At 46.4% G+C, this 27,640-nt stretch overlaps 1 protein-coding gene across 1 annotated transcript in view; it reads right to left on the bottom strand.

Moving 5' to 3' along the window:
• The window catches only part of hmcn1 (hemicentin 1), a gene marked incomplete at its 5' end in the record, with an annotated part of 337,372 nt that overhangs the window by 193,032 nt on the left and 116,700 nt on the right, over positions 1–27,640 (bottom strand). The window contains 5 exons of the mRNA XM_084311219.1: positions 13,985–14,254; positions 16,638–16,759; positions 17,265–17,409; positions 18,030–18,293; positions 20,820–20,940. Of these exons, the coding sequence (XP_084167345.1) occupies positions 13,985–14,254; positions 16,638–16,759; positions 17,265–17,409; positions 18,030–18,293; positions 20,820–20,940 (922 nt within the window). The remainder of the gene's footprint in view (positions 1–13,984; positions 14,255–16,637; positions 16,760–17,264; positions 17,410–18,029; positions 18,294–20,819; positions 20,941–27,640) is intronic.

Below are 27,640 nucleotides of genomic sequence, written 5' to 3'. Positions count from 1 at the left end.
CGACCTTTTGCTGTTTTGCACACGGCCCTCTGCGGTTTGCACACGCCTCATTCACCTTATAAGGAGCTGCGGGGCGTGTCTGTATGCAGATTCAGGTGAACATGAACGCGCTTTGCTGTTTAAGAATGAGTGACATATTTCATTCATCGGAACCCAGCTGCGCAGATTTGGCCACTTACGGAGACCAGATCAATTTGGAGGCCCTTGACATGAAAAGATTGAGAACTTCACTGCTGTAAATCAGATTTGGCAGTCGTTATTATTTTCTTTATTCAGACGTAATCCTGACCTCTATTCTGCTCATCTCCAGGCAAACAAAGTGCTTACTGTACAACACGGGGTCAAAGGTTAGAGGTCTCAGTACAACACCAGGAGCCTCTTGTTCCTTATGTACAGCCAATCCCTGCCTTCCCTCACCTGCCTCTCCCAGTAGGTCAGTGTGCCCTGTGAGAGGGGGGGGGGGGGGGGTAGTGACGGCTGTGGTTTTAGGAACTAGGAATAATGACTGTAGGAGGTTCCTCAAAGGAGAGAGAGACACATAGTTCTACACTTACTCGGCACCGCCTTCAGTGTGTCAGGATCAAACCTGTCTTTGGTATCCCCTGCCTTGCCCATATACCCCCCCCCTCTCTATCCCTACCTCACTCCATATATCTCTCTCTTTCTCTCTCTCACTCCATCACTTGTTCACTTGCTTCCTACCACTACCACCCATCCAGCCCTCTCTCCTTCTCTCCCCTTGAATCCCCTATCTCTCTTCTTCCTTACAATCCTCCCCCCCCCCCTCTCTCTCTCTCTCTCTCTCTCTCTCTCTCTCTCTCTCTCTCTCTCTCTCTCTCTCTCTCCTGCTGCAGTATGGTGTTAGCAGACTAGTCTACTTCAAAGCAGTGCTAATGACTAGGATGGAACCTGACCAGGTAATTAGAACACACTGAGCACTGCTGACAGCTGTTCAGAGAGAGAGAGAGAGAGAGAGAGAGAGAAGAGAGAGAGAGAGAGAGAGAGAGAGAAGAGAGAGAGAGAGAGAGAGAGAGAGAGAGAGAGAGGGAGAGAGAGAATGGCAGAGGGAGGGGGAGAAAGAGAAAGAAAGAAACGGATATAGAGATAGAGGAGAGAGAGAGAAAGGATATAGAGAGAGGGATATAGAGAGAAAGAGAGAGAGAAAGGGAGAGAGATGGGGGAGAGAGGGGAGATAGAGGGATATAGATAGAGGAGAGAGAGGAAGAAAGATAGAGGGGGGAGAAAGGGAAGAGAGATAGAAAAAGAGAGAGAGAGAAAGATAGAGAGAGCGGGAAGGGAAAGAGAGAGATGGGGAGAGAGAGAGAGAGAGAGAGAGAGAGAGAGAGAGAGAGAGAGAGAGAGAGAGAGAGAGAGAGAGAGAGAGAGGAGAGAGAGAGAGAGAGAGAGAGAGAGAGAGAGAGAGAGAGAGAGGTACAGTATAGGGAGAGTGTGAGAAGTAAAAAAACATCTGGCAAATAAAAATAAGGAGAAAAGAAGACCCCATGACAGAAAAAGCTGAAAGGAACAAACATTTACGTATGCAAGAAAAAACACAACACGCACCAAAGCCTGGGAAACTTTTTTATGTCAATTGAGCAACTTGTCACTCAATGAGCGGAGACAAAATGACAGGGCAGAGCAGCGGGGCTGCCCTCAAAACACCACTGCTCTGCCTGAAAAGGACTGCACTGCACAAAAACACTTCCACTTAAAAGCTCTTAAAATGTAAGTGTTGAATTTATGAATCAGATATATACGTTTTAGCTTAACTTAAAAGCAACGTCACCTAATTTTAGTCTAAAGAAGAACTATGATTTTGTTCCCAGATAATGAGAGGAGGTTTTGGAAGTTTGGATCAAGGCAAACCAAGTTTTTAATTACTTGAGCTTTTAAGTTGAAACAACTGAAAAGGTGTCACCGTGTGGAGCAGCTCTGCCTCTTCAGGCCCTGACGGGAGCAACGACACAAACACACTGGAGCCCAGCTCTACTCTGTGTAGTTCAGTTGTCTGTGCGAGTGGATGGAGATGTGTTCACCATGTGTCGTCACCATGTGTGCATATTCTGCACAGGATGTGTCGTTTTTTAACACATCTTGTGTTGACATGACACATGTTGACACATCTTCTGCAGAATTTGAACACGTGTTAATATGAACACATCCCTTGTTGCAGTCGATAATGTTTATGTTGTTGTTTTTGTTGTCAATATCAAATCGCTGTGGTTCTCAACGGGTGCTGGTGGTGAGGCACATTGGTCTGCCTTGAAGTCAGTTCAGGTCTGTCTTGAGATATGGCTCAATTGTAGGGAAAATCAACATCAAAACATCTTCTTCAATGAAATCAGCCTATAATAATGTTTTCTCCTTGGCCTGCAACTGCTCAAATTTTCTCTCGTATGATCACATGCTGCTTTTTAGGCTATATGACATTTACAAACAAAATTGTTAGGTGTTTGTTAGATTGTTTATTCGTGGGTAACTTATACCTGTCTTACTGTAAGTGTGCAGCAACATCGGACGGGTTGAAAAGCACAAGTAACTTCCAGACACACATCTGGCACATGAATTAGGTTCTCTAAGAAGGACTGTTGGTTGAATGACAAACACAGTGGGTTCATTACATAACAGTAGTGACTGAATTCTATATTCTCTGAAAGGTTTATCTACTTTTCTGTGGATTTTATGATCTCTCTCTGCCTGTTCTGTTTCCCCCGCCAGAGTTCTTCTCTTCTCCTCTTTCTCTCTCTCCTCTTTCTCTCTCCTCTTTCTCTCTCCTATTTCTCTCTCCTCTTTCTCCTCTCCCCTTTCGCTCTCCTCTTTCCCTCTCTCCTCTTTCACTATCTCATCTTTCCCTATGTCCTCTTTCTCCTCTCCTCTTTCTCTCTCTCTCCTCTTTCTCCTCTCCCTTCCTCTCTATGCTCTCTCTCCTCTTTCTCCTCTCCTTTTCCCCTATCTCCTCTTTCTCACTCTTATTTCTATCTCTCCTCTTTCTCTCTCTCCTCTTTCCCTCTCTCGTCTTTCTCCTCTCCTCTCTCTCTGTTTCTTTGTATATATTCTTCCCGTTTTCCCCTCTCTGTTTTGCCTTGTTTCTCCATTTCTCTGTTTCTCTCCTCTCCCCCTCCATCCTCTCTCACTCCCTCCTCTTTCCCACCCCCCTCTCTCCCTCCTCTCTCTCCCCACTCTCCCTCCCGTATCTACCTCTCTCCCTCCCTCCCCCCTCTCTCCCTCCCTCCTCTCTCCTCTCCCCGCTCTCTCCTCTCCCCCTCCCTCCTCTCCCCCTCCCTCCTCTCCCTCCTCTCTCCCTCCCTCCTCTCTCCTCTCCCCCTCCCTCCTCTCCCTCTCTCCTCTTTCCCACCCTTCTCTCTCTCCCCACTCTCCCTCCCTCATCTCCCTCTCTCACTCCCTCCCCCCTCTCTCCCTCCCTCCTCGCTCCTCTCCCCCTCCCTCCTCTCCCCCCTCTATCCCTCCCTCCTCTCTCCTCTCCCCCTCCCTCCCTCATCTCCCCCCTCTCTCCCTCCCTCCTCTCTCCTCTCCCCCCTCTATCCCTCCCTCCTCTCTCCTCTCCCCCTCCCTCCCTCCTCTCTCCTCTCCCCCTCCCTCATCTACCTCCTGGTTGGGCCCTGAGGGCCCCTGTGCTCATCTGCTTAATAGCAGCTTTTATCACCGTATTACATGGCTGTTTCCAGTCCAGGCGCTGGCCAAGGCTCTGCAGCACTAGCCAGCTAGCGGCTACAGCCCACTGCAAAACATAACAGGCTCAGTGATTGTATTCAGAGTACAGTATCAAGGTTATTAGGTGCTTGGAAGGAGCGACTCTATAATTACGGCATTCGTCAGTGGAACGGTCGGTGGGTGTGTCAGTCAGGGGGTTGTTGGTGGGTCGATCGATGGCGCGGTCGGTGGGACGGTGGGTCAATAGATCGGCTGGTGGATGGGTCAGTCAGGGGGTCGTCATTGGATCGATCAGTGAGGCGGTCGATGGGGTGGTCGTGAAGCAGTCGGTGGGGCGGTCGTGGGGAGGTTGGGTGGGTCTATATATTAGGTTTGGAGTTTAAAGTAAACATTACTTTTCTACAAATATTTGAAATTTTTTACAGTGTACATCTTTTCCGTTTGCCAGACAATGTGTTCCTGATTCAGTATCAGCTCGGAGCGAAGACCGGGACTCAAGCTGTCCGGAGATGGAAAACTGTAGGCCAGCAGAGCACAGTCTGAGAGCTGCTGTGTAAATCATTTTCACACGTACGATAAAGACTTAGGGTGAGCTATAGAGAGGAGGGGGGTTCCCATTCTCAGGTGGTATACATTTCAGTGTGTCAGACATACTGTACACACACACACACACACACACACACACACACGCACACGCACACACGCACACACACACACAGACACACACACGCAGATTTTTACAGTGGTGTACATTTTGACACATTGCACATACCAACATGCACACATACACGAATGTATGCATGTGCGCACACAAACATACACACAAACACATCTCAACAGCAAACTGTAAGTTGGCAAAACTGCAAACACAGAGAAATGCCTTCATCTACACCAGGGGTCAGCAACCTTTTTGACATGGAGTGCCTGTTTGAAATATAGTTGTAACTAGTGTGCCTCAACAATATTCCATGCATCGTAAATTTTTTTTCTCATAATCAGGTATTTTTAATGATAATTTTTACATTATTACATCATTGTTATTGTTATTATTAACAATATTATTATGATGGTTGTATCAACCCTAAATCTGAGTTGGGGGGGGGGGGGGTGCAATGCAGACAAACAGCTGCATACAGTGCGACCATTTCACTCACATTTGCCCATTCATTTTTGGACACATCACACACCATCGGTGTGTGTACTGTACGTGTGCTGTCATAGCTCCACCTACAGGCCTAATGGAGAACACCAGGAGAACACCAGGATGTGAATGGAGGGTGAATGTGAGGTATATGTGTAAATAAGTTTTGATTGATCGCAAGACTACACTGTAAAAAAATAAATAATAATAAGTTACCAGAACTTAAAAATATTGAGTTCAGTTACTGTGCATTAAGGTTTTCAGTTTTCAATCCATAATAAGTTAACAGAAAAATAAGTACACAACCACATTATTTCAACCTAATAAAACTATGTTTATTGTCATTGTTTTAAGAACACAAGTTGACTTGGTAATACTCACATTTTGAGTAAAAACAATTGCTTTTAACATGTGCAATGTTCAATGAAATAGAAAAATAAATAATAAAATTTGTTGATTAATCACACTGGTCACAATGGTGACCGTAATAATGTTTTTATTATAAGGCTCTGCAAATGTTACTGAATGATGTAGCAATGTATTTCCAGCTAAATTGAAATAATAAACAAATAAATGGTCTCAATTAAATATGTGGTAGTAAAAAGATCCTGTGGGAGGATCTCAACAAGATAAATGCGACAACACTGCAAAATATTTCACTATAACATTTATGCTGCCCCCTAGGGGTGCCTATGAAAATGCCCCCGCGTGCCTATGCAGGCACGCGTGCCTAGGGTTGCCTACCCCTGATCTACACCATTGGTTCTCAAAAGATTAACATTATGTCAGCAGTGCTGTTGTAGTGTAGTAGAGTAGAGTAGAGTAGAGTAGAGTAGAGTAGAGTAGAGTAGAGTAGAGTAGAGTAGAGTAGAGTAGAGTAGAGTAGAGTAGAGTAGAGCAGAGTAGAGTAGACTCACAGGGCGGGATCCACAAAGGGTTTGCGAAGCTTTTTCCGACGCAAAGTCGGTGCATATCGCTCTGAAACTCAGTTTGCTATCCACAGAGGACGCGCAACAGGTGAAATGAGGTGGTACCTGTGTTCCATCAGCATTGCGTCCGGTGCAATTATCGCATATTTAAATGAGGTAATATGGGCGGAACATGTCCCCTTTCTATGCAAATGAGCCTCATCCAAAAATGCGTTAACGCTACGCACCTACCGTCTTCACAGACAAGGTGGTAACTAAGTGGAGCATGGTGGTGCGGTTTGCGCACTTTATATAGTACCTAATCTAGGAAGCGCAGGATTTTTGGAAGTGGGTGTGAATGAGAGAGTGTGCAAGCGTATGTGTGTGTGTGTGTGCGAGTGAGAGAGTGTGTGTGTGTGCGAGCATTTGGTCCACCAGAAAGTTTATACAGTTTGTTTAAACAAGTGAACGTCCTCCGAGCTCCTCCGAGCTCTCTCTCTCTGCCTCTCTCAGCGCTGTCAGGTGCAGACTGCTCCGCGAGCCAACTGCGCTGGAACAGATCAGGGAAAAACTGCGCTGGTATCTCATCCACGCAATGTCCTTAGTGGATAGCGCGCAAAGACGGAGCAGATACCGCACGCAAACCCTGCGCAGTTAAGGGTGCAATGTCCACCGCGCAATCCATTCTTAGTGGATCCCGCCCTCAGTGTTTTTGTAGTAGAGTAGAGTGAGTGGTAGACTCAATGTTTTTGTAGTGTAGTAGAGTTGAGTAGAGTAGTAGACTCACAATGTTTTTGTAGTTGAGTAGAGTGAGTGGTAGACTCACAGTGTTTTTACAGTTGAGTAGAGTAAGTGGTAGACTCACAGTGTTTTTGTAGTAGAGTAGAGTGAGTGGTAAACTCACCGTGTTTTTGTAGTAGAGTAGTAGACTCACAGTGTTTTTGTAGTTGAGTAGAGTGAGTGGTAGTGAGAGAAAACTGGTGTTTTTCAATGTATGTGATGTATAGATTGGGGGGAGATGAGAGCATCTAAAGGTGCCAGGTCAGAGAGGTCGAAATGTGCATGGTGATGGTGGTGGCGGTTTGAGCGGTGGAAGAATAGGGTGTTAGTGTGAGTACCACACTGAGCAGGGCAGAATGTTTACATTCCGATCTAGGACACAACAAGCTGATACGGCGGGCACAGAAGACAGAGAGCAGAGCGATGGGGGGGTTTGACACACAGTAATGAAACGTTTTGAAATGTGTTTAAAGGTTAAAGGGGCAGACTACAATCTGACTGAGACTAAGAGGGAAGAAACCATCAGAGACTCTCTTCCCTCTCACCCTCGCCGGTGGGGGGGGGGGGGGGGGGAATGACACATCATCATTAGCTTCGGCTAACACGAGGAGGGTTTCGGCTAACGACAGGCCTGAGCCACTATTGGACTGATAGCAATGACAATACAATATGATAACATCTGAGATGAGGTTTCTGTTTATATCAATAAACAACGCTCTTTCAAGAAAGGTATGCTGTCTGAGGGTCGAATTCTTATGGAGGTGGAGAATTACTACGGTTGCGGATTGCACTAACGGGGAGAGATAAGGATTGTACAGCCAGTATATGAGACGTCAGGATCATTAAAATTACACAACGCAGAGGGAGTGGATGGAGAGCTGATAACACAAGAAGACATGATACTGGGCGATTGATCAGAATCTAACAGTAGACTCTAGGGGTGGAACGGTTCACAAAATCGACGGTTTGGTTCGTATCACGGCTAGCGGTTTTCGGTTCGGTTCGATATACGTTGTTTTTTATTAAAAGAAATGTAACACTCTAAACATGTTTCTCATTTATTAAAAAAATCTAAAAAAAAGGTTTACAGTGGTTTGCCTTAAATAATGTTTGGCACACAAACACCGAACTGAAAATATAGGCTACATTTGTCAAAGTATTAACTTGCAGTGCAAACAAACAATATGCTCAGCCAGCACTAGACTTTCCTTTCTTTAATATAAACACAAAAAAACAATGTCAACAATGTTTAAATTCCAAAAGATTGTCAGTTCTGTATCGTATCGCTCTCGCTCGGCATCGCTCTCTGCACTATCTCGCATATGTGCACGCGCACTGAATAAAGACCACAATGTACCTTTAATCCCAATATTCGTCTGACCACACCCCTATCAGCTTACCACATATAAGCAGGGGTGGGGCCACCCACTCGCCTCCTTCTCGCTTTCACCACAAGGAAGAAGTGCCTCGGTAGATCCCCACACTTTACACCATGTTGGAAAGGATTAGGAGCAGCTTTGGGAAACAAGGATACGTTGACATCATATCTTTATTTTCTCTCTCACTATTTTCGAGAAAATACGGCGATATTGTCTTCGTACTGGAGTGTCTGGAAGATGTTGATCATTCTAAAAATCCTCCACCGGTTTTCGTATTGGGAGCACGCCGCTGCATGCTTCTCAACTGCAGTTCCTTGCTGTGTCTGTTGGGGTGAAACCTGTCAGGCCACAGCTGAACTGTCGGACATGCCGCTGTTGTGAGAAGCGGTGCGTTCCAGGTTGGGTGAGTAGTGTTTTGCTGGCAGGCTCCACTTGTCTGTTAGTGCTATGGGGGCTACTTGACAATGTTTATGGAAACCGGCCCCAGGCTAGGGTCCTTTGTTCAGCCACCTAGGCGACAGAAGGCCTTGGTCTGAAGACCATTATAGTTTTAACTAGTGGGCCGCGACCATTAACACTGGTGATCCCTGTGTGTTCTGGACGAGTGGATTCTCTCTGTCACCGTGTTAAGGCCCCATCTTTCATATCCAAATGAGAGTATTCCTTCACGAGGGGATATGTGCATGGATGTGCGATAGCGGCAGATCCGTGTTCAAGTCAGCTACACAGGCCAGTTGGTATTGTGCTGATTCCGTCGGGTGTTGGTAAAATCACCGTTGTGAAGCGGTGTTGACATCTTGTTTTCTCTTTTCTCTTAAAAAGTGAGGAGAGGTTCAGAACGGCGGCCTGTCTGGGTGAGTGTTATGTCATTGTTTACATGTTCAGGTGATAGCTGCTTAGCTTACGGTTAGCCAGTCAGCTGTTAACTGCTGCGTTAGCCTGCTGGGATCGCTGCATGGCCTGTTTAGTGGGCCTACTGTTAGCCAGTCAGCTGTTAGCTGCGGTGCTAGCATGTCGTGATCGCTAGGTAACGTTAGCTTGCTGCTATAGGCCATGGCCTGGCGAGGGGTAGCTTTGGCTTCTCGCGCGCCGCCGTGAGCAGTAGCGCCCGAACGGTTGGAGCGGCCGTTAGCTTGATGCTATTAGGTTGAACGTGCTTTGTTTTTAACATGTTTTACACTCTTGACTACGACGTCATCCTTGACAGGGGATGTTTCGTCGACCCTGCCCTGAGCCAGGACGGCAAGGTTGCGTCAACAAAGAGGACTGTAGTGCGGGTTGGAGCGGCGACGCTGCCCAGTTCGAACAACACAGGAGCGGCTGTGTTCCTACGGTGTCTGTGACTGCACTTCGCTGATCTACGTTCCGGGTAGGAACAGGTTTGACCAGACCTTATAACACGTTTTCTGGTTTTACTTTTCTAAATGTATTGTGAATAACGATGTTTTTCCCAAAACGTGTGTTGCTGCAATGCATTTGGGATACGGCGCGGGTTATGTGTGAGCTGTTTTTGTCACTGGCAGTTAGCTTCTCCGTGCAAATCGGGATGTAATGATCTGGTTGTTGTGTGAGAAACATCATGGTGTTTATATGTACCGTGTACTCACAACTAAGGTAACTAACCTATGAAGCTATGCTTGGTGACAAGTGAGTAAAAGAATGTTCTTTTCTCAGCCTGTGATGACAATGAACAGTGTGTTCACATATTAACAGGTTTTCCTGTTTTAACTGGCCGTATTGAGGGTAAAATAAGAGGTTTGTGTTTTCCCCCCGGTTCCCTGGGGACTTTTTCATCCTCCTATCAGACATGTTTGTGCACTAATTGTGTCTTTTGTGTGGTAGGGATGCGATGTAACTCTTAGCTTGATTGCTGAGGTTGTGCTAAAACTGCTGGAGAAACTTTATTTTCCTAAAAGAAAAAATGGTTTGGTCACTGTCGTGTGTGCTTAGCAAGGCCTGTGGCCGATACTAATCGAGAATGATGTATTCTCTCATTGTGAAAAACGGCGTTCCTCTGTTGAGTGTTTTTGCCATTTTTTGTAGGTGATGATGGGTTGTGTGTGTCATGTGACCTACAACTGGGTTGGACTGGCCACAGAAGCACATGTGTATGTTGGACCGGGGCTCTTAGAGCTCTCTCTATTCTGTGTTTTTTCCTTAGTAAAAATCAGATAGCAGGTTAGCTCATGGGCTGTGTGGAGCTGTCAAACGCTTTATAGAGCTGACTATGACTGTGTCATATTCTCTTTTTGTCATTACATCGTATCATGGGTGTGGGGTCGTAAAGGGGTGAACTGGTAACCTTTCCTCTCCCCCTTGTTTCTGTCGGTCAGGGGTACACCCCCTGTCCTTCAAGGTTCCCGTCACGTGGCGGTTCGGCACGTTACGGGGGGGGGGGGGGAGTTTCCTGGTCCCACGGCCTGGTATATTGGGCCTGTGCACCGCAGGAATTCCCCCGCCATAGAGTACGTCACCGTGCGCGTCTCTGTTGGTAGGACTTCCGTGTGCTGTTCAGGTCCATGTGGTGGATCTGTTTCGGGGGGGTGGTCAGGGCTCCTCCTCACCAAGCGCCTATTCGGGCCTTCTGTGAGTTCGGACTCCTTCTTCCATGTGAGGGAGCCTCCATCAGAGTACAGAGCCTTCCTCCTCAGATTGTCAAAGTGAGTGGACCCTCTAGAAGGGTCCTATTCTATTGTATATGTATTCGATTCAATTAGATTATTGAGTGTGTATGGGTTCAGTGCCTCTTCCCCGGAGAGCCCTAAAACCAATTTTTTACATGGCTCAAGGTGCAATATATTCTTTTCAATCTGTACAGCTCGCGTGGGAAGTCTCTCTGGGGATCCCCGTCTCCTTCCTATGGGAGGGTGGTGGGATGTAAAAATGTGAAAATGTTTTACCCCCGGCTGTGTAGACTGGGATACATACTGTTGATGCTTCCTTCTTTTCTATTCAAGAAGTGTTGGAATTAGGGAGTGTCACACCCCTCTTGTCGTTCCCCTGGGCGCCTTGGAGATTCAATGACAGGTCTAAATAGCCTGTTCATTGATGGGGGTGTGTCCCGACGCACGTATAGTGCTAGCTCGCTGTAAACAGGCGACTGACTGGCACGCCTTGGTTGCTTGTGGTTGAAACAGCGTTTTTATAAAGCAACTGAGATGGGTTTTTTTTTCCTCTTCCGACGACCAAATCCCACGACCTGGGTTGGTTTTTCGACGGATTCTCGTTCATGTCTGGGGGATGATGACGGAATGGATCTGAACATATGTAGAGGGGTCTCACGCCCTTGGGGTGGGCCACCAGGCGCGGTTCGCCCGAACGTCTGGGTGGCGCCTTCTTTTCATGTTAAGATCGACACGCATATCTGCCCTTCTCCTGGAGTAGGCATGTCGGCGTGTTTAGGGCACGGGACTGGTTCTGGTCACGCTGGTCCAGATCAGTTGAACCCGTTGTCCGCCGGGGATGCAGATCTGCTGTTCTGGTACCCTGAGGGACTTGGCCTTTTTTCAGGGGGAAAAATGCCAGGTCGGTCTGGGTGTCACAGGGTTAAGCGCTATGGGGACCCTGGTTGGGTACGTTTTTACTCAGCACTGTTGTAATGGCTTACAGCCATGCCATTCTGTACACGCTCGATCTCGTCGGATCTCGGCCGCTACACAGGTTGGTCCTGGTTAGTACTTGGTTGGGAGACCGCCTGGGAATACCAAGTACGGTGTGCTTAGGGGCTGGTTCTCCATTCTTTTTCGCTCCTCTCTCACGCATGGCGAAGAGGGGCCTGTGGGGGTGGTTTTTTGACCTCCTCTGGTGACCCTGTGCTTCCCGTACCGCCAGGCCCGGTCCGAAGTAATGTTTCGTCGACCCGTAGGCCTGGGTTAACCCTTTTTTGAAAACTGAAACACTTGTACTGCGGTATAGCCGGTGTATACCCGCAGGTGTGTTTTGGAGTTTTTTCTTGAGGGGTTATAGGAACAACCACCGCATTGGGTAACACCGAGGTGGTTGATTCCCTGGTGTGTTGGAGCAGTGTCAACTCTCGGGTTCACCGGTTGAGGGTGCCCCTGCACGTTCATGACGTCTGCCAATCGTGTCAGCCTTCTCTGCCTTGACCCCTCTGGGTGGGGGTTTTTAAATGGAGGCTTGGTCATGCAACACCGCCAGCTTACGCTCCTTCCGCCGGGGCGGCTGTGTTCAGCTGTCCCCTCTGGCGCCTGTCTCGTCCGCAGTCTCCAGGCTAGGGTTAACAGCCTGTTGCCTGGTTTTTCCCCGGTGCGCTGCCTGCTTCCGTTGGTTAACCTTTTTTGTGTGCTTACGGCCATGCTGACTGCCTGTTCTTCTCCGGGCCCCCATTCCAGGGAGTCCAGTCCTTTTGGTGGGTCTGGGTCTTCCTTCGCGCTCCGCTGCTACGGCCTTGCCACAGGGGTGGGTTTGCCCTTGACCCCGTGATTCTGGGGGCAGTAACGAGGTCGTTCCTCCGTTCGTTCCCGGGTGGCATGCGGGTTGTGCGTGGGTGTAGTCGTGGGGTCAAGCCACGGTCTGCTCACCCTGTGCGTTGAGTTGCTTGAGTGCCTCTTCGCACGGTCGGGTCCGTCGCCCTCCCGTGAAGCCCCTAATAGGGGGGATGCCCTCCATTAGGGGGGGTCGGGGGGGCTCGGCCCTCCCTGTTCTGATGGTTTGTGGGGGGCTGTCAGCGGGGTGTATTTGTCGGCCGTTGGCTCTCGCTCGGCCTCCCTTGTGCAGAGAGCGATGCCGAGCGAGAGCGATACGATACAGAACGTTAGGTTATGACTATAACCAAGTTCTGTTAGTATAGCGACGCTCGGCATCCGACGCCGCTGCAGCCTTTGACCTCGCCTTGTGGCGAAAGCTTGGGAAGGAGGCGAGTGGGTGGCCCCACCCCTGCTTATATGGGTAAGCTGATAGGGGTGTGGTCAGACGAATATTGGGATTAAAGGTACATTGTGGTCTTTATTCAGTGCGCGTGCACATATGCGAGATAGTGCAGAGAGCGATGCCGAGCGTCGCTATACTAACAGAACTTGGTTATAGTCATAACCTAACGTTCTTAATGGAAAGATTAGTTTTCCGCTTGAAATTAAAGTGCAGTATTTGAAATACAATGAAAGGAATATGGCTGGATTTCTTATCAAAGGGAAAAGTGTCACTGTTATTTAAAATAAATACATAAAAAAAATTAGAAGGCCATCAATATAAATTGCAGCATACATCAAACTAACACACACACTGTACTGTTTCAAAACAACACTGCTCTGTTCATTCTATTTTTAAAATACGTACATTATCTGTCTACATTTATTTAGACTAACATTATTTAAATATTGAGTGCAACTGTGGTGGATTAACGTAATTCGGTGAGTTGGAACTATCTATGGGTTGGGGGACGGCACGGACAATTTAGCATCACGGACCTTCTCGACTCTACCGGTTACCGGAGTTGAATCGAGTTGATAACATGCAGTGGAAAAGCGACAATAGTCCCGGTTGGAGTTAGTAAACACAGTTGTATGTTAGCATTCTTGGATGCTGAATAAACGCCTATCATTGTCTTTCAACACCCCGCCTCTCAGACTCCCATTTTCTCCTCTGCTAGCTAGTAGCTACGGTAACATTTCATTGGCTGTATTAGCTGGCGGGCTACCATATTTAAAACGTGCGTTGTGTTGTACAAACTGCTAACGTGATGGCAAGATTGTGTGTAGGCCTATGTAATGTTAATGGCTATGTTTTTAAAGTCGTAAAGAAGATTGATTTATATTTCGCTTGATATTTCCACAAACTGACTAGCACCTGCAGTGCTGCTGCTGCTGCCTGCAGCCAGTGCTCACCTCTCTCGCCTCTGTGCCAAATGATTTATTTTTTATTTGCGCATCCCCTGAACGAACAATACCCACATGCCCCGAACCGTGGAGGTCGTGCCGAACGGTGTACGGTTCGAATCGTTCACACACACACACACACACACACACACACACACACACACACACACACACACACACACACACACACACACACACACACACACACACACGCACACACACACACGCACACACACACACACACACACACACACACACACAACCACTGACCTTGCACTGTGAGGTAGACTCGTTCCCTGGTCGCCCCTCCTTCATTGGTGGCGACACACTGGTACCAGCCGGCGTCTTCTGTGGTTACACCACTCACCTCCAGGGAGAGATTGGAGAGGGCTCGAACCCGCGGGTCCAGGCGTGCTTCCTGGCCTCCTCTGAGCCAGGTCAGGTTGTAGCTGACGGTGCTGACCACAACGCAGGTGAGGACAGCATGGGAACCGGGAGACACTGTCACGTTCGCTTCCACCGTGATGGCTGGAGGAGGCTCTGTGGTTGAGAGAGGGAGAGAGAGAGAGAATGGATGAGTGAGTGAGTGAGTGAGTGATGGTGTGTGTATGTGTGTGCGTGCATGTGCAAAAGCGGATATAGTGGATATAACTCCTTCACCAACAACATGTGATCAAGGCACAGAGGGACCTGATTGGTCCAAAACTTGGTCCAAAAATCTCTCTCTCTCTCTCTCTCTCTCTCTCTCGCTCTCTCTCTCTCTCAAAAAAGCAAGAGGAAGTAATCCCATTGAATGACTTGAGTTTGAGTATTCCAGTGGATTACACACCACAGGTTTCCAATGGTCAGTGAGTACTGGTAACCAGTCATCTATAAGGGATTAGCCTTGGTTGTGGTTACAATCCCCATACGGTTCTATTACCACCGCTACACTGACTCATCCCAGAGGCTTGGTCTGAAGCCATTATGCAATCAGCACATTCAATGAGGAGTGTGTGTGTGTGTGTGTGTGTGTGTGTGTGTGTGTGTGTGTGTGTGTGTGTGTGTGTGTGTGTGTGTGTGTGTGTGTGTGTGTGTGTGTGTGTGTGTGTGTGTGTGTGTGTGTGTGTGTGTGTGTGTGTGTGTGTGTGTGTGTGTGTGTGTGTGTGTGTGTGTGTGTGTGTGTGTGTGTGTGTGTGTGTGTGTACACTGTATAATATATATATGCCTGCATCTCATGAGCATGACATAAACCCAACTGTTTTTGTTGCTGCACCATTTCACTCTTGGTATTTTATGAATGTGTGTGTGTGTGTGTGTGTGTGTGTGTGTGTGTGTGTGTGTGTGTGTGTGTGTGTGTGTGTGTGTGTGTGTGTGTGTGTGTGTGTGTGTGTGTATGTGTGTGTGTGTGAGCAACTGTGTGTGTACATTATAAATTGCACTGCCCCAAAACATCTTGTGTGTGTGTGTATGTGTGTGTCTGTCTGCGTGCATGTGTGTATATCTCCCTGTATACATAATACGGTACATAATATGGAGATATCATGAATTATCCTCTGCCCCTGCATCTAATGTAACATCTAGTGTGATCCATCACTCATGATTACACGTTTACACGCACGCACGCACACACACACACACACACACACACACACACACACACACACACACACACACACACACACACACACACACACACACACACACACACACACACAAACTGTAACTGACAGCTATACTGTATACATGGCATCTCAGGCATAGCCAGTGTTTCATGAAGCCTAACCACTGAACATACACACTCCTCTCTGACTGTCAGCCCTCATTACACACAGTGATGAAGTGTTGCCACAACATGCCGATGTAATTGGCTAATAACCTACCCATGGGGGCTCTCGGCCCTTTCCCATACCGTACGTGTGTTTTACAAAGGTTTCCTGGGAATTCTGTCTTGGAATGTCAGGGCTACGTACTGTAGCTCTCATGCGGCCAGTGGCCATTGTTACGCGGCCGCTGGTCGGCTCTCAGCGTTCTACCTCGCATGCGAGACGCCTGAAACACCTGAAACACCTGGAAAGGGTTAAAGCGGCACTGTGTCATTTCAGGAGAAAAGTTGGACTTGTATGTTTATCATTTGAAAATGGAATCTTATGTCATCATGAATGAGTCTTTCCGGTGGTGTGCAGACACATACTAGAGGATACTTCTGTCTATACAAGGCTTCACTGGAATTGAGTTGCCAGGGAACAGCTTGGAGTTTATTCCCTGTCAGCTATGGATATTAGCAACGTAGCAAACATTGCACCAGGCTATAAACTTGGATCCACCGATTGTTATTCCCATGACAACATCATCAATAGTCTACCGAAGACAATGACCAAAGATACACTACGAGAGGCCCGTTGCTTTTCCACCCGTTCTAGTCCTGGGACTACAGCCTGCATGCTCGGTCCTGTGGGCCGGTCTCACTTCATTACCCGTGCTAACGGAGGGTAGAGCGCGCAGGGATAATTGCTCTGTGATTTACACACAGGGGGTTTTAGACACTTTTCAACACGGAGCCAAAATGAGAAATGTAGTCTCGCCTTGGGTCCCAGGTGACTCATAAACACATATTTCTACTCTTGTCTGGTGTGGACCTAGTAGACGTCGTCCCACAATGCAATTTGGGTCCTAAAAAGATGTACGTCTTGTTTACTATTTTCATAGTGTTCCATTTTGGTAGAATTTTGAATTCAACACTTTACATTATGTGTGTGCGTGCCCTCGTGCACACACGCGTGTGAGGGTATGTGTGTGCGTGTACGAGTGTGGTTGTGAAATGCAACGCAATTACTATTAACAACTAAGTGAATAAGAATCCAGGGAAGTTTGATTGATGGTTTCGAGTACGGCCCTGCTGCCACAAGAGGTCAAACTGCTCTAAAGTGTCTCCTTTAATCACCTGACACATCCAGGAAGGTGCGCGCCCGTCCTGTCCCAGCGCTGTTGATAGCGATGCACTCGTAGTAGCCTTCATCCTTCAAAGTGACCTCGGGAATGTTCCACGACGCGCCGTCTGACTCCCTGGGGACGGCGGAAAGGAGAGGGAAGAGGGAAAATGAAGGTTGTGTATTGTGGTATTGTAATCATCTGTGCATGAGTGCAGGCTCTGCAGGCTCCAACACATGAGCCCCTTGAACAAGTCCTTGACTCATATATATCATGTAGGCCCCCCCTTGTTGTTGTTGTTGTTGTTGTTGTTGTTGTTGTTGTGATGTGCATGCATGCGTGCGTGTGTGTTTGTCCATTTCAACGATGACTCGCTCGGAGTCGCTCATCTCTTGCATCATTCAGTTTGGCTCAAACTTGGGCAGATAGGTTGACTACGGTATGCATGCATATGTTTTGTGCACTCTGAGCAACATACTGATTAACCATTCAACCATATGAAACGTTGTCAGACTGATGGAAAAAAAGGACACAATGCAGGCTTTTTAATGAGGAGGTTTTGAAGGCGTTTCAATTGTAGGCTACCAGAACCGATCCAACAGATGCGTCCCCTGCCATATCCTCCTTGTTGCTACTGTACCTGAAGAGCTGGTCGACCCCCAGTCGTTTTCCATCCCGGGTGAATCGCATGGTGAAGGGGATCAAACTCTCTACCTGGCAGCCAATGGCCCCTCTCTGGAGGTAGTAGCCTGGGGTGGTGGCAGGCATCAGCACCTTAGGGGCATCTGACAGGGAAGACACGTGGGGGAAAAAACACGGAGAGTTAATGTGTCACTGAGCCGGGCATGAAAGAAATCACAGCTACTACAGTATATGGTATTCTCATGACGAGTCATGCCTTTCCATACATACAATTGACTGGAATCACAGTTGTCATCACCTGTTTGTGTAATCACCTGTTGTTTGTCTACTAATATGTCTGCTGTGATGATGTATTGAAATACTGTGCATATTCAGCAAGGGCGTAGAAGTGTGTGTGTGTGGGGGGGGGGGGGGGGGGGCAAGCTGGAGGAGGGTCTTAACTAAAATGTTTGTTTTAAAAGTTACAAAAAAAGGTGGGGTTTCCCCTGCAGGCTATTGAGGCTTAAGAAAAAAATTCCTTTTATGACAGACATTAAACAGTGGGCAATTTGGAAGGTGTGGTAATAACAGTGCTTCCCTTATTTCCACTATAGATGTGCCTTTATAATCATTAAGTCAATTAATGTGTTAGATTGTCTGGAGATGTGTGCACATGAGTCGTGGATGGGAAGGGGAGTGTTTGAAATGTTGAACTTCTAAAAGCAGCAACATGAAACCTCCAGTAAGTAGTTGAAATGGATAATCGAACGCTGGGGAAACCGACCAGGTATGATGCTGGAGAACGACACGCTGGAGACCCTCTGGAACAGAAAGCCGTCCTTGTCGTATCCTGTCACCCGCAGGAAGAAGGCCTCGTTGGGTGGGATAAACTCTGTGATGTTATAGATGCCGTAGGGCTGGCGCTCGGGGTAGTACCGGATTGGCAGGGTCTTCACCGTGGTGCCCGTGATGGACAGGAGCTCCAGCCTATCGGCGCGGGCAGGAGAGGAGAGCCCAGTGGTGTTTATTAGCACGTGGGTGGGGATACCTGTAATGGTAAGAAAATATATCATGTAAGAAAGACATACAGTAACTTCCAGACTAAATTAAATGACTACGACATAACAGATAACTCACTAGATTAGACAATATTAAACACCATTGTTCTAGACCAGGGGTTCTCAATCTTTTTCATACCGCGATCCCATTTTATTTAGATCTTTTTTTTTGCGACACCACACACGTGTATTGCGTAATTTCAATATCAAAATAAAAGCACACGTTGTTGGAACTTGATCATGCATATTTATTAGCAAATACAATTACAGCACAATGTCATTAATGAAATGAATGAATATTATCAAATGGAATTGTTTCTGTTTGTTGTTTCAATTCAACGATCGAGGAATATTTAGCCAAAATATGTTGGCAGAACCTTTTTCTTTTTTAATTAGTTCACATGCGCTTTTCAAAAATAAACAAAAACGAGACTTAATGGGAAGGCTGTGCTTGTACATTTGAACATAGTTCCATGATACGTGGCTGCGTTGTGCTGAGAAAGAGGCGCAGATCCACTTCTACTCTGAGGCGAGATCTGTATTTATTTTTTATTAATGTCAGAGCCGAGAATCCCGCTTCACAGAGGTATGTTGATGCAAACAAGACAAGCTTTCTCAGCGCAGCATTACACAGCACTGGGTAGTCGTTCCGGACTGATATCCAAAACTTGCGAGGGCCTGTCCAGTGAACTTGACTTTCAGTAGCTCGTCAGTCGTCACATGAAAGACCGATCAACGCCTCCTGCTCAGACAGAGGGAGGCCTGTTGCGAGCGTCATGTGCAATGAACGGATCTTGGATCCAGTTGTTCAAATTGTCCATGCTCTTTCTTTCTGGGAAATAATTCCGAAATGTATCAATGAGCCCTTCTATGTGGCTACAGATGATGGGCTTCAAATCACCGTTTTAAATTCAGGATGCTTAGTTTCCAAGTGCCGCTGTAATTTACTTGGTTTAAAGCTCTCGTTAGAAAGGATCTCGTAACACAAAACGCACTGTGGTCTCGGGTCATCTTCTTGGCCAGTCCAAGTAAATCCATATGCCAAGTATTTAGGATCATAACTTCTTTTACTCCGTTTCATAGTAGTTCTGGTATCGCTACTACTAAATTCTGCCTTTCTCTTGCCAGCATTTGGAACACATGACGCTCCGCTTCTGACAACAGACCTATCCATTGCGAGTGTCCAGGTTAAATGAATCAACTTTATCATCAGCTTTATATGCTTGGCCTGGAAAGCCCCCCCCCCCCCCCCCCCCCTCCCCTGGAAGTGCTTTAGTTACGAGACAGTGTCGATCACAAATATCTCAGTACACATTGACTCACAAAAGACCAGACGATATACCTGCGCAGGGCTGTCATGCAAGCTCGCGCATGCACGTTGCAGCACTTTACGCTCCTCTGACTCACAAAAGACCAGACGTGGCCTCAGTGATTATACCTGCGAAGGATGTATGATGTGTATTGAAATACTGTGCCTCCGTTGATGCAGGGGCGAGACATGGCAAATACACACAGCGGCCAGGTGGAAAACTCCATCTGAGTTGGGCTCGCGGATTTTCGCTTGATATTTTTTTATAATTTTTTTGCCAATGCGCACCTACCCACGACCCCAATTTGGGTCGTGACCCGTAGTTTGAGAACCGCTGTTCTAGACTAGAGCATATCACAAATCAGGTCCAATTAAGACCTACTAACATCTGGGGGCTAACAACAAATCAATACTCTTAAAACTGTTTCTCTTCTAAATCGAAACACTGAAAACCTTGGACATGAGGTCATATCCGCCTTATTAAACATAATTGTGAATGGATATTCTATAATTCGCAGATTAACTGCATTTTCTGTTCACATTTTCAACTGATTTTAATTTAATGTGATTCGATCGGTATAAATGGACACAATGTACGACTTTATTTCATATCGTGTACATACGTCATACAGTCCAGTCCAGTCCGCAACAAATCTGTGTATATAGAGAATAGTCTCTGGAGACGACCCGTCTCTTCCACAACCTCCCAATGCCCCAGAGACTGTCTGTAATCCAGCAGCTTTGAAACAGTTCCAAAAGTGAAGGAGGATATCTGGTCATTTCCACACTTCCGCATTCCCTGAAGTCGTTTAAATAACTTAAATAACATGAAAGACGTGAAACTTAAATAACATGAAACTTAAATAACGTCAGTAAATAACTTAAATAACATGAATAGTGTGTCATGAGGGGTTTTACGTTGCCCGCTTCCACCCATATCCTCTCACCACACAGTGTTCACATCATTTAAGTTATTTACTCACATATTATTTATTACTATTACATTTTATTTATTTATTATTCGTTATGTAAGCGACCACAATGGGAATACGGAAGTGGGTGAATGACCGGATAATGTAGCAGTAGCAGTAGCAGATGCCTTGGAAGTGTAGGAACAACCGATTTCACAACAAGTGAAATGTAGAGCATTCAGCAGCTGGACTGTCCTTTAACCGTTTGGAAAAGGTAGATGTTTGACCCCACTGACCTTGGACTGGCCTGCTAGAGGTCATCTTGAAGTCCAATGTGGGCTTCCTGGAAAACCCGGCCCGGAAGTCAATGATGCTGAGGCCCGTGATCCGGACTGAGTGTCTGCCCTGACTAGATGTCTGTAGAAACAGGATTAAATGTGATGAAGTTTGGGTCCAAAAGTCAGATTCGTGCAGGATTATGATGGTAGCATTTTGAACTCAGAAGCAAGACATGCTGGTTGTATTAAAATACATTTTAATTGAATGCAGGGCTAGGAGGTCTAACACATTTGAAGGTATACCATCATGGATCCATGCAAATGGATTTCTACAATACCGTCATTCACAACATAGGCTATATATATTATACTAGTAACAATGTCTATCTATCATGTATTTTAAGTTAATCAAAAATGTGTTCCTTGCAGCAGTATTAAAAAGGTTAAATAAAATAGATAATTTGTAATCAAATACCACCATGACAATTCTATTACAAGGACAAAGATGAAGATACTAAAAACATGTTATATCATTTATAATTACATTGTAAATTGTACTTGAAAATGCAATACCATTAAAACTAAGAAAAATATTGTGATGTGATATTTTGGCAATATGACTCTAGCTGGACGTGTTCAATTTGAGTGACAACTGAAGAGAAAGAGAGACACATAGACATTCCCACATGTAGAGACAAGTAATTTAGAGTGAGTCTAGAATGACTATCACACTCACACTGTGAAACACTACAGTACAATGATGTATGCCCAACCGTATGAAACAGCCACAATTCACAGAAACGATGAGCCATTCATAAAGTCTGACATGCATACTTTAATTAGGCAAACACAACCACTATAATCAGGGTGTGACTAAATTGGGTTTATGGGGTCTTCATCATCCAGAAACCCTTTGAAGCGAAGCTAGAATATATAGACAGAGTAATTACTGTGAAATAGGGGGTTTGGGAGAGAGGTGGAAAATCCACACCTTAGGTAAAACACTTTGGAGCCTGTCAGGCACATTGACTCAGAGCAAATAATGACATCTGCAAACCTCAGCTGCCTAAATGAAAGAGAGTGTATACTTTGATTTACTATAATCTATTTAAGATTATACCTCAACGGTTGATGCTCAGCCAACTGAAGTTGATATACAACAAAACAGAATCCGCAGCCTGGCTATACACTGCAACAAATTGCTGTCATTTTAATATTAACTAACTGCATTCCGAGCCTTCAATGCTGTGTTACTGGCTCACAAGCTGGAGTTATACATTGCATAGCTGCCTGTATGTTACTGTAAAATCATGTGGCTATTTCTTACAGTGTAGCTATTGTGACGACCCTCCCCCACATTGTGTTTGCTTGCTCTGCTCTGTGTCCCTGCTTCACAGGATTGGTGGGGTGAGCTGGAGCAGAGCTGGGGAGGCTCATCAGGCTAATTGGGGCACACCTGGGTCGGTGTGTCCCAGTCAGGATATAGAGGGATGCTTCCTCTGGTCTCTGTCGATCTCTCTCTTACTGCTGGAAGACACTGGGGGAGCAGTGTCTTCCCCTGTGCACCACAATTAACTATGTGTTTGTGTTAGTAGTTGTAATAAAAATATCCTTTTGATTTAAACTTGACCTTTGGTGCCTGTGTCTCCCCTTTCTTGTTGCGAGCTTGAGCCAGCTCGTAACACTATCTAAACTAGATGTGGGATATAACTAGATAGCTCAAAACTAATCTTGTGTTGCAGTAACATGAAATCTGGCAAGGTTATCATGAGAGCCAGGGGCAGATTCCAGTTCTATCTCAGTAAACCAAATACTTTTAGTCTGACGAGCACAGCAAACAACCCTACTCCACTGGGTCAGTGTTACATTTTAACAGAAATATACCAAAGTGATGCTCAATGTTCTGTTGCCATGACTCCACGTTTCACAAATTACTTGGAAAGCTGGGTCAGACTCTGTGAAAGTGAAAAGACAGGGTTTGTGTGTGACATTATCTGCCTCAAATGCTAATACTATTTACTTTTACTCTTACTCATAGTATACATTCAGATTTCAATTATTTATTGCCCATATTTATTGTAAGGTATAACATAACCGATTTAGGGCATACAGACCCTCATCTGCACCTTTGTTTACACTGTTTATTTTTCTCATATTTTTATATTCAGATCAAATTGTATTGCCTTGTGTCTTTCTACTATTACCCTGCCCATACCTGTACCTCCCCTCCCCCCATGCTGCTATGAGCCCAGAATTTCCCCATGGGGATCAATAAAGGAACATATTATCTTATCTTAACACCCCTCCCATCCTAAAAGCACAATACATGTCGTGGTCATTAAAACCCGCCCTAATGGCTGCCATAGAACACTATGGGTCTTTAGTTGGTGGTCAACCGGGAGCATTATAACTAAGGGGACACACACACACATTTAAGGGCCCTACTGTGACCAAAGATAATGGGAGCCACTGCAGTGTCCCTGTCATTAAGAGGCTATTTCCTCATCTCAGACAGCAGGATGGACAGCCCTGCCCCTGGTACTGTACCTCCCACAGTCAACTGCAGTAGGCCTCCCAGGCAGCCCTTACAAACAAGTAGCACCTTATTCCTTATTCCCATCACAATGATGGTAGTGACCAAAGAAATTATGGAAATACCATTGTGGATTAAATTGGATTATACCATGGTGTTAAGTAGAAAAGTAATACCCTGGCGTTTACATAACTTTTACCATGGCAGTGCCATGGTCAATTATTCATTCAGTGGCCTGTGAAACAGAAATTACCATCAAAGTAGCATAATACTTTTTCATAAGGGATAGCGAAGTGACATTTTGTAAGATGGTGCTGTAGAACGTGTTACGGTCTAGACTGGATTGATGATCTGGGATCTGGCGTCAAATAGCTCCATAATATTGAAATATTAAAGGGGAACTATCTTATAAATGGCCTTTTTCAGTGTTTAGCATTGTTTCCTAGCTATGTGGACTTATATTAATATGATCTATGTCTCTAATTCTCATATTGGCGCATTCTTCCAATTCTCCTCTCACAATATTCACCCTCACTGAACTGAGTCATCTGAAAATGTGATGATTTGGGGAGCTCCCGTAGCTCACCGCATATCTCGGCGCTATTTCTGCGTCGGGGAAAACCGTGCTCGTCACGGATCTGGGGGACACGAGTTCGATTCCCGGACCCGCCGTCATTTCTCAGAATGTCTTCCCCTGCTCTACATCCCATTTCAACCTGTTTCTGTCGGTCATGCTTGACCAGAAAAGCGATAAACACTAAAAAATTAAGTTTAAAAAAAAGAAAATGTGATGATTTGTGATGTCAGAGAGACACCGCTGCATGATAATGTTCAGGCGGCGCAGTGGTTTAGGTGCCCAGGCTCAAAACGGCATAAGATCTTGAGGTAGAAAAATGCTGTTTTTGAGGACTTCATTAGAAATACAAAACAATGAATTAAAAAAAAAAAAATTACAGAGGTGTTCCATAAACTCACAGGAATTGTGTAAAAGTGCCCAAATAGTGAAAGAAATAGTAAAATAGTTCCCCTTTAATGTGCACATAAACACACATATCCCACTCTGACAGACTGATGAAATTGATGATATACCGTAATCTGAACTGATGTGAAACAGGAAGACAATAAGAACCATCACGGCCCTGGAGACCAATCAAAACTCAACATCTTGTATCATTGAAAGTCAACAACATTCTCTATTTCTTGTCCGTCTCTCTGTTTGGCAGGAGGAAGATCCCTGAAGGCCTTAAAGCCACTGATCTGCAGGATCTTAACCTTTTATTGTACTATTCAATGTGCCTCCCTGGGACACCTGGGAGAGGGAGAGAGAGAGAGAGAGAGAGAGAGAGAGAGAGAGAGAGAGAGAGAGAGAGAGAGAGAGAGAGAGAGAGAGAGAGAGAGAGAGAGAGAGAGAGAGAGAGAGAGAGAGAGATAGAGAGAGAGAGGGGGGGGAGATGGAGGGGAGAGAAATACAGAGAGAAAATAGAGGGGGAAAGAGAGAAAGAGCGAGGGAGTGAGAGGGAGGGGATAGAGAGATAGCGAGAGAGAGAGAGAGAGAGAGAGAGAGAGAGAGATAGAGAGAGGGAGAGAGAGGAGAGAGGGAGAGAGATGGAGGGGGAGAGAGAGAGACAGAGAGAAAATAGAGGGGGAGAGAGAGAGAAAGAGCGGGGGAGAGAGAGGGAGGGGAGAGAGAGATAGCGAGAGAGAGAGAGAGAGAGAGAGAGAGAGAGAGAGAGAGAGAGAGAGAGAGAGAGAGAGAGAGAGAGAGAGAGAGAGAGAGAGAGAGAGAGAGAGAGAGAGATGGAGAGAGAGAGAAGAGAGAGAAAATAGAGGGTGAGATAGAAGGGGAACAGAAAAAGATAGAGAGAAAGAGAGAAGCAGATAATAAAAGAGACAGATACAGTATATAGAGAAGAGCATGGAGACAGATATACATATACAGAGACTGATACAGTAACAGAGAGAGAGGGGGAGAGAGAAGGGGGGATGGGGAGAGAGAGAGAGAGAGAGAGAGAGAGAGAGAGAGGAGAGAGAGAGAGAGAGAGAGAGAGAGAGAGATAGAGAGGGAGAGGTGGGGGGGGATAGAGAGAGATATGGAGAGGGAGGGAGCGATAGAGGGGGGAGATGGAGAAAGAAAGACAGAGAGGGAGAGAGAGGGAGAGATATAGGGGGATAGATAGGGGCGAGATAGAGAGGGAGAGAGGGAGAAAGAGAGGGGGAGAGGGGGGGGGTAGTGTGTGTATAATAATAAAATAAATAAAAGAGACAGATACAGTATATAGAGAAGAGCAGGGTGACAGAGATACACATACAGAGACTGATACAGTAACAGAGAAATAAAGAGATAGGCAGGCAGACAGAAATAGAGACACAAACACCAGACCCAGACACTCAAGAGAAAGAGAGAGAGAATAGGTAGAATACGGGGCAGACTGCCACCATTGGGTTGTTTGCATACTTTACAAAATTATAACCTTCCTAAACTATTATCATGTACCATAAACCAGGCACTATGAAGTCAGGACAAACTTATCACGCCAATGTCAGCAGAGCATCGCTTAGAAGACAGACTGGGAGCACACACACACACACGCACGCACGCACGAACGCACGCATGCACAAACACACACACACACACACACACACACACACACACACACACACACGTACACACACACACATAGATCTGGACACACACACACACACACACACACACACACACACACACACATACACACACATATAGATATGGACATACACGCACACACACATAGACCTGGACACACACACACACACACACGTACACACACACATAGATCTGGACACACACACACACACACATACACACACACATAGATATGGACATACACGCACACACACATAGACCTGGACACACACACACACCACACACACACACACACACACACACACACACACACACCACACACACACACACACACACACACACACACACACACACACACACACACACACACACACACACACACACATATAAAATTATAAAATAATACAAATATTGTCTGCCTTCAGATATAATTATCTTACACATCTCGTCTGTAAAATGTTTCCTATTATATGCTGGATTACTGCTGGTCCAATATATGGATTAAGATTTGTATCCATCTTTTCTGTACAGGTGGGTATAGGGAGGTGTAGTGGTTACGTCATTGCCGTTTTTCGTGTTCCACCCTCTATCCAACGCAATGTATTTCCCCATTGCCCATTTCTAAATTCGCCTCGTTAAAACAAATAAAGCATTAACATTGGCATGGTGTACCTTTCTGTGCTTATTCATCCACAATCTATAGCTCAACATGAAAATATTCGCAATTAATCATAAAAAAAAATCGCAAAATTTTATTTCAACCAAAATTTTTTAAACAATAATGTTAGTGATAGAAGGGAACTCATTTTGTGCAAAAATGTAAAGCTTTTCAATTTCCATGCGGCAGAATTGTTACAATAGCCGATAATCCATTTTCCCAATGATAAATCCCTATACGGGTGGAACAACCAGTGACGTCAGACTACACCTCCCTATTGCAGCAGCAGTGCTGTGCCCCCCCCCTCATACCACCAGCACCACTGTGCCCCCCCCCCCCCTCATACCACCACCACCAGCACCACTGTGCCCCCCCCCCTCATACCACCACCACCAGCACCACTGTGACCCCCCCCTCATACCACCACCACCAGCACCACTGTGACCCCCCCCTCATACCACCACCACCAGCACCACTGTGACCCCCCCCCTCATACCACCCGCACCACTGTGCCCCCCCTCATACCACCAGCACCACTGTGCCCCCCCCCCCTCATACCACCAGCACCACTGTGACCCCCCCCCCGCATACCACCAGCAACAGCACCACTGTGCCCCCCCCCTCATACCACCAGCAACAGCACCACTGTGCCCCCCCCCCCTCATACCACCAGCAACAGCATCACTGTGACCCCCCCCTCATACCACCAGCAACAGCATCACTGTGACCCCCCCCCCCCTCATACCACCAGCAACAGCACCACTGTGCCCCCCCCCCCTCATACCACCAGCAACAGCACCACTGTGCCCCCCCCCCCTCATACCACCAGCAACAGCACCACTGTGCCCCCCCCCCCTCATACCACCAGCAACAGCACCACTGTGCCCCCCCCCCCCTCATACCACCAGCAACAGCACCACTGTGCCCCCCCCCCCCCTCATACCACCAGCAACAGCACCACTGTGCCCCCCCCCCCTCATACCACCAGCAACAGCACCACTGTGCCCCCCCCCCTCATACCACCA

The sequence above is a fragment of the Notolepis coatsorum genome, assembly GCF_963971535.1.
Source record: "Notolepis coatsorum genome assembly, chromosome: 3".
NCBI classification, from domain to species: Eukaryota; Metazoa; Chordata; class Actinopteri; order Aulopiformes; family Paralepididae; genus Notolepis; species Notolepis coatsorum.
The sequence above is the reverse complement of the archived record's forward strand: the minus strand, read 5'-3'. Positions and strand labels throughout refer to the sequence as shown.